Source organism: Silurus aristotelis, assembly GCF_946808225.1.
Source record: "Silurus aristotelis genome assembly, chromosome: 23".
NCBI classification, from domain to species: domain Eukaryota; kingdom Metazoa; phylum Chordata; class Actinopteri; order Siluriformes; family Siluridae; genus Silurus; species Silurus aristotelis.
Window position 1 is genome coordinate 15,082,929 of NC_139596.1, and position 7,938 is coordinate 15,090,866.

At 43.6% G+C, this 7,938-nt stretch overlaps 1 protein-coding gene across 1 annotated transcript in view; it reads right to left on the bottom strand.

The window, feature by feature from the left end:
- LOC310718489 (metal transporter CNNM4) overlaps window positions 1-7,808 on the bottom strand; it is a 32,248-nt gene extending 24,440 nt beyond the window's left edge. Inside the window, exon 1 of the mRNA XM_083527345.1 lies at window positions 6,229-7,808. Coding sequence (XP_083383471.1) covers window positions 6,229-7,657 — 1,429 coding nt within the window. The 5' untranslated portion in view covers window positions 7,658-7,808. The remainder of the gene's footprint in view (window positions 1-6,228) is intronic.
- Between the last annotated feature and the right edge of the window lie 130 nt (window positions 7,809-7,938).

The window sequence follows — 7,938 nt, forward strand, 5'->3', positions numbered from 1 at the left end:
ACATCTCTACACCCACAAGAGAGACAAGCAATCTCCATTTTTTTTTATTGATCAGAATTGGATTGGTTATCTAACCAAACAATTTATGGAGCCCCTCAAATGTTTTGTAAAAGCCTGTTCACACTCGCCAAAAAGCGGTGAAAAGGTCAACTGGTAAACCGGCTGATCTGGCTAGGTGATGTTTAATAGATGACTGCATAAATAAAAGAGGCATGTTTTTAAAAAGGTACAACACCATTAATGATCTATTCAAAGTAAGTGTGTGGGGAAACACTCATTTTTTAGATTGCGCACTTTACGTATAATTAGAAACTGACGCGTAGAAGAAAAAAAAAAGTCAAAAGGCAGAGATATTTCTGATAAAAAATGAATGCTTTGGAATGCTAGCGATTTTTATAATGAAGGAAAATCAGACTAGGTTTCGGCGAAAATCATAATGCGAGATACAAAAATAAAAATCAAAAGATTCCAATCCAGACTTAATGACTTGTAAATAATAAAAAACTTTCTTCTGTAAAGTGTATGATATTGACACCAGTCAACTCGTATTACTTTCCAGTGACCTTTAAGTGACTTCATTCAAAAGTCATGTATTATAATTTCATATCGGAACATGCGGCCGCACTTCTACTGTGGAAACTCTTCAAATTGAGTTCTTGCACATTCCTGCTTGTAAATACGTAAAAATACATAGTGTCCTACAGGATGGGAAGAACCCCGTGTCTTAAGACGTGTGACCAGTCGTCGAGAATGTAAAACAAATATATATTATGGGCTGTCTCCCAGCTCCACGGTTTGCGCTTGAGTTTAGGTTACTGTGTGTGTCATGTTCTGATTGAGTCCGTGTGGGTTTCCACCAGGTTCTCCGGTGTCGTCCTATCTCCCGATGAGTGTGTAAGGTGTCCTGAAACAGAGGGCTTAAACCCAGAGCTCCTAGGACAGGCTTTAGATCTATTATGACTGGGACCACTTAAATAAGTAACATCGTTTTCTAAGGACTCATAAATGTCCACGTTTAACAGCTAAATGATAATAAATCACGGTTAAACCCCTCCCCCTCCACATTCCCACTCATTGTTGAAACAAATGCTCAAATTTCCATTTACATTCGTGGCATTTGGCAGACGCCCTTATCCAGAGAGGGTTAAGGGCCTTGCTCAGAGACCCAGTAACGGCAGCTTGGTGGTGCTGGGATTTGAACACATGACCGTCTGATCCATAAAATCAGCATCTCATAATGAATATGATTGTTAGCTTAATCATTAAACCAAAACCCCCCACACATCACCTCTTAATCTCCTTCTATCGTTCAGTAGATTCAAGAGACAAAATCCAACAAGTTCAGGAACCTTTCACCTAAACAATATGCCATGACGACCCTCGTATGGTACTATAGCTGCATACCACAGTTATGTGCATCTACAATTTATATACAATCTACATACTCTACAGTCGTTTTGGTTTTCATAAGCAAGCTCTGTTCCCTGTAACAAAGTGAAATAAGATTTTGCAACTTACCATGACCGCAATGCACTCCGTGATCTGCGCATTGCGCAATACCGTGACTTGTAGATGTGTGCGGGTTGTGTGTGTCGCAATGCTCACTCACAAACAACACACTCGTGCCTTTTTGGCCTTGTTGATGCGGAGAGAAGAGAACGGCCAAACTGACAAGGAAGATACAGTAGCCCAAATTACCAATCGTTACAATCATGGTGAGCTGAGAAGCATTTCAGAACACACAGCATGCCACTGCTCTGGTTCTAGTCTCTTTAGGTGAGGACAGGAATCGAGGCTAACGAACAGAAAAAGATCAGGGCTACGAGATTCAGGAAGTTTGGTGTATTGGCGTAAACCTGGTGAGCGATCAAAGGGTGGCACTTTAATATTTATGGGATTATAAACAAATATAACACAAATACAAGGGATTTCAAGTCACCAGGAATGTGTTAATGTGTTAAACCCTATGTAGTGAGCAAACACACTCATATAGGAGTCTATATTCAAATTGAGGTTCGACAATGATGGCAATTTGTGCAAAAAATGGAAATTTGACTTGCATACCAACAACAAGAAGAATATTTCTGTGGTAAATAAATTGAAGATGAACGAAATAAACTACAAAATAGTACATTTTATGAATTTCCACCACTAACCAATCAGTGTACTGCATTCATTTCAACTCAATCAACATTATATAAAAGGACAAGGTGCTGGATCATGAATTGGTTCTTGAATACTGTGGATTCATTATTTCAAGCGCCAATAATTTTGTCATCGATCATTTAAAAATAAAAACAATAATATACAATAAATCATAAAGTACCAAGCCAGAGAACATTCTTCCATTCTTAGAGAGACTAATAGTCCTGGAGTCATTTTTGTTTGTGTACATCGGTTTATCCAACCCTTATGTTTGCACTTGACACAATTCAGGGATTAGCTGCACACCATAAATCACGTGTGTGTCTCCTGACAGCATGCTGACCAATGAATCTATGCGTGTATGTGTATGTGTGTGTGTGTGTGTAAGTCTGTATAAGGATGCGACACAAGATCTGTCTGAGTAAAAGAGAACAGGCAGAGGTCATGCCCAAATTGTTTCCAGCACTTATTTGTTAGACAATCGTCGATCGTTCGGCTTTTCCGTCGTCTCCCGACGTCTCTCCTCACAGACACGATCGAGCATGCTCCCACTGCACTGTCAGCACAGGAAAGCTCAAAGAGGAAGCATGTGTGAGAAAACACAACGCTATCAGACAGACACTCAACTCTCCCCACACACACACACACACACACACACGGAGGAGAGCGAGGCTGATCCTATTACATACTGAAAGGCTTATGACATGACGGGCCTAAACATGGAGCAAAAGGAATCCACTTAGCAGAGTTGAAACAACAAATGTCTGAAGCGAATTACAGCTGTTGGCCAACTTTGTGGCAGTTATGATGAAATTATAATTTGACTCTGTCTGCTTAGAAGACTAATGGACAAGAGGATTAGAAGGTGATGTAAACAGAGAGACATTCTGCCCAGAATAACAAACCATAAACGCAATAATGAATCGCTTTGTAATAACTACAGTATATAAGAAAGTTCAGAATGGAACCTATGGTTTTGTAGACACCGTATTTTAGGATTGTTTTTTTCTGCTTAAATATAAGACACACACACACACACACACACACACACACACACACACACACACACACACACACACACACACACACACACACACACACACACACACACACACACACACACACACACACACACACACACACACACACGAAACAGGCTTGATGACTTGTTGACAATAGAATGAACCTATTTTCTGCTACACTTGTTGAGGTTGGAAAAGTGACTCACCCATTCCTGGGTGTAAACAAGACACGGTTAGGTAAAACACGGTGAAGTTTAAAGGACACTAAATGAGTATACATGAGCCATCTAAGAAGAATGGAGCCTGCATCAAATGAGTAATATCCTGTGAAAGTATCCGTACGGCATCTAGCATCAGATTTCTCCCTCACCGCACCGAGATCTTAATCAGCCCGTGAAAAAAACACTACACCTGAAACAGACGCAGCATCCTGATGCTTTCTGTAATCGTTCCATGGCGGAAGGTCATTTCCTTGTGCACTAAGATGAGATCAGACCCTGGGAAAGGTGATTAAAAATAAAGGTGCAGCTTTCCTCAGCCAAACAAAAACTAAAAGGCATGGTCACATGACATCTGCTATAAGTGTTTGACAACAATGCTTTAATTTCGCTAGCACATTACTTGGCTAATGGCCAAGCATGAAAAGGCGAGCTCTTACATAACAGAGGCAGAGCAGAGACACAGAATATTGAGAAAACTGTCAATGCAGCAATTTCTGCCCAAATGGATATAAACTTTCTTTTCGGCTTCTCCCGTTAGGGGTCGCCACAGCGGATCCTCCGCACGTTTGATTTGGCACATGTTTTACGCTGGATGCCCTTCCTAACGCAACCCTCCCCAATTTATCCGGGCTTGGGACCGGCACTAAGAGTGGCTGGGGATGGTTCCCTGACCGGGAATCGAACCCGGGTCGCAGCGGTGGGAGCGCTGCATCTTAACCACTAGACAAATGGATATAACGTCCTATAAAACAAAACACGAGCTAATGATGCCCTGAGCTAATGATGCCCTGACCCAAATACTACAGTTTTAGAGGTAGTTATTTAAAAATGGCTGAACAGTCAAATGTCTGAGCCTGAACAAAACATGCTCTGCAAAACAATGTTCCTGTCCAAGCAGAGTCAGAAGGACCGGACACGAGCGAGCGAGCGAGCGTACCGTCGCCTGGGAGCAGAACAACAACAACATTCAGCTCGGCCCTCGCAAAACTCCTGCAGCATTTCAGTAACGGGACTATCTTCAAAAAGATTTACAAGTCAGGTAGAATCCAATTCAACCAGAAGAGCTGTTACAGGAGCGGACAGCGATAAGTGCTGAAAAATATATATAATAAGTTGATTCAGATGGAGCTGTGATAAGGGGGAGAACACTCCAATTCACTTCGATCACTTGATTTCTATAGCATCTATCACAACAGAACAACAGTCTCAGAACAACAGGTTATACCAAGAGTTTCATCTCTCTTTAGTCTGTGAACTCTTTACTTGGAACCCAAAAAGAAAATTTGGATGAGTGAAACACACCACAAAACATGCTACACATACACACCAGCTGTGACGGGTCTGAATACATCTCCATCGATGTATCAGCTCCTGTCTTTTGGTGTTTCAGAATTGCGTCTACCTTCACCTCCGATGTAGAAAAGTATCCTTCTTTTCAGTGGTCACTTTATATTAATCACGAAACAAAGAATTATTCAAAAATCTATAAGCCGTCCTATTGAGTCCTACTCAGTGTTATGATTTGGATAACTGGATTTAGTGGACTAGGAGAAAACAAATTGTAATAATGTACAGAGGGATCATTGTATCATATGCACATTAATCTATAAAGAAACAAACGTAAAATACCACATTCCTACAACATGGTAGTTAATAGTGATAGTAATGGTTTTCTGAAAACCATATGAGAAAATGTGTTACTTTACCTACAACCTGCTCTGATTGTAAGATCATAATATTACGTACATGAGAAAAGAAAACAGAAAAGTATTCAGGATTCATTGATGTGAACAACAAACAAAGTTTGGGTTGTATGCAGCAACCTGTACTCTTGAGAACAATTTCTGGGATCTCCAGGTCTCTGGGGAATCCAGGTGAGAATATTCACTTAAGTGTGAAGGTGAAATTGAACCTAGGCCTGAAACGTATAATATTTGGACTAAACCTCAAAAACAGAACAGAGTGAGCGAGCTGTCTGGACTATTATTTGTAATAAATTGGGAAATTGCAAGAAAAAGAAATAACACAAGGTCATCAGCCAAACGCGTGGCCGCAGCGCAATGCGTAAAATCACGCTCAAGCTCTTCAGCTGAGGTTCAACGATCAGAATGGAGGGGAAAAGTGCGATCTCTGCAACTATATACATGAAAAAGTTAGTGGCGTCGGGTGCTACGCGGTGGTTTGGCCGTTTCGGAAAATCTTTTGCTGAGATTTGGGACAGAATGGTGCGGAAAACAAAAAACATCCAGGAAAAAACGGTTCTGATAGGGTTTCTGAGGAAATTTTCGAGGCGAGTAGTTTAAGGTGATGGAAAGAAAGACGAACTCAACCAATCTATAAACACGGATGTGCGTAAAACATCAAAACGAAACACCGAGGTGACCAGCTTCAGCCAAATACAAGAGCAGACGGACCATATCGAGTTCCACTACAAGAATCTTAATATGTGACACAAAGATTTAGGGATGCTGTGGGACATGGACTATAATTAGAAAAGAGCTCTGGGTGATGTTACTTACAGTAGCTATCAAGTGTGAGTAGGTTGGATGAGAGTGTGAGAGCGTGTGTGTGTTTCAAGCATGGAGATTAATAAACAAATACGGATGGTAAAAATTTGTTTAAACATCTAAATGCTTCTGGTTCAAAGCAGAGAAAAGTGGTTCTGTTAGACGGTTTATGATTTCTTTAGATTTGTTCAGGTTTATGGATGTGTGAGGAGAAGAAGAGGAATCTAAAAGTGCATCCAAATGTGATTTTTTCGAACGCGCACCCAGCAAAGCACGACTGAGGCCAGATCATTTGCAACATGAGCAAGCATGGACCGAATAAAGCGAACACACCTTTCTTAAATTCCTCCAGCATGGAATCCAGCTTGGTGTCATGGAAAACAAAGTGGACAGGGTGGTTATAAAACTTGGTGATGGTCTTTAGAGTCGTGCTGTCGTCTGGATCCACGAAGGCCAGGTCCTTCACGAACAGGATGTCCACGATATTCGTGCGCTCTTCCTCGTACACCGGGATGCGCGTGTAGCCGCTCTCCATGATTTCAGACATGGTGTTGAAGTCCAACACGGCATCGCTGTGAATCATGAAACAGTTTGTAAGAGGGGTCATGACGTCCTCGACCGTTTTGGTCCTGAGCTCCAGGGCGCCCTGAATCATATTCAGCTCCTCTTTGACCAGGTCGTTGTACGGCTCGGTGACCTTCAGCATCCCGACAAGCTTCTCGCGGTTGTACACGGTGCCGATCTCCTGACCTAAAACGCAGTCTAGGAGCTTGCTGATGGGATAGGAGAGTGGGAAGGTGACCAGCATGAAGAATTTGGTGAGCAAGATGGTGTTGGCACCGACCGCCAAGCCGTGGCGAGAACACAGAGCTTGAGGAACAATCTCACCAAATATGACAATACCGATAGTGGAAGCCACGACCGCTCCAATGCCTGAACCTATGAGATCGTCCAGAAGGATGGTCAGGGTTGTGTTGACCAGCACGTTTCCAAGAAGAAGCGAGCATAACAGGTAGTTCCCTTCTCTTCGAATGGGCTCGATCTTGCATGCATACTTCTTCTCCTTGTCTGTGCCACAGCTCTGGACGATGCGCAGCTCCATGGGATCTAGAGCCATCAGACCCAGGTTGAGTCCGCTGAACATTCCAGAGAAGACCAGAAGGCAGCAGATCAGGATCACCTGAAGCCACATGGGAAGCAAAGACGACTTTTCCTCCACCACACGTATCTTTCCATCGTTCTCCCCAAGCAGGTACCACCTGGAGTCCTGCTCGTTCCTGATGCACATCGCGTAATCCTTTAGCGCCTCACTTTTCCTCAGAGGCTTGATTTTCACTTCCACGACCCCCGAGGTCCCCTGGCTGTTCACCTCCACGCCGGCTTTGACCACAACGTCTTTGGTGAAGTCGACGCAAGTCTTGTTGAATCGGTCCCCGCTCTGAGAGCCGCCGTCGCCGCCGTGGTCACCGTGGTCGCCGCCGTGGTCACTGTGGTCGCCGGCCTCCACGAACCTCACCTGCGTCCAGGTGTCATTGCTGATGTGCAAGCCGTACAGCCGGAGTAGGATGTTGCTCTCCTCGGTCACCTGCACGATCCCGTCGACGGTTGTCTCTGCGGGTTTGTCGCTTCGCTCCAGCCTCATGCCCAGGATGCGACTCTCGCTTCCGGACTCGGCCGCCGCTTCCCCCACGCACACCCCGGGCCACAGCAACAAGGCAAAAGTCAGCGTGATCCCCTTTCCTCCGGACCATCCTGTCGCCATGTTTGTTATGCGCCCTCTCTCTCTTTCACTCCCTATCTATCCCTCTCTCCCTCTCTCTCCCTCTCTATCCCTCTATCTCTCTCTATCGCTGTCTGAGACCTCACGTTTGACGTCACCAACTCATTTCGTTATTTCCGCCTCTTCATTATCATACCACCAATCATCGTTGGAAACGTCATCTAACCGAACAGGACGAGCCTCTCTTTCGTCTTGTGTTTTTCTGCTTTTAAGGTGGACTTAGATGTTTGTTCTGATTTTAAGGTGGACTGGATGATAATATT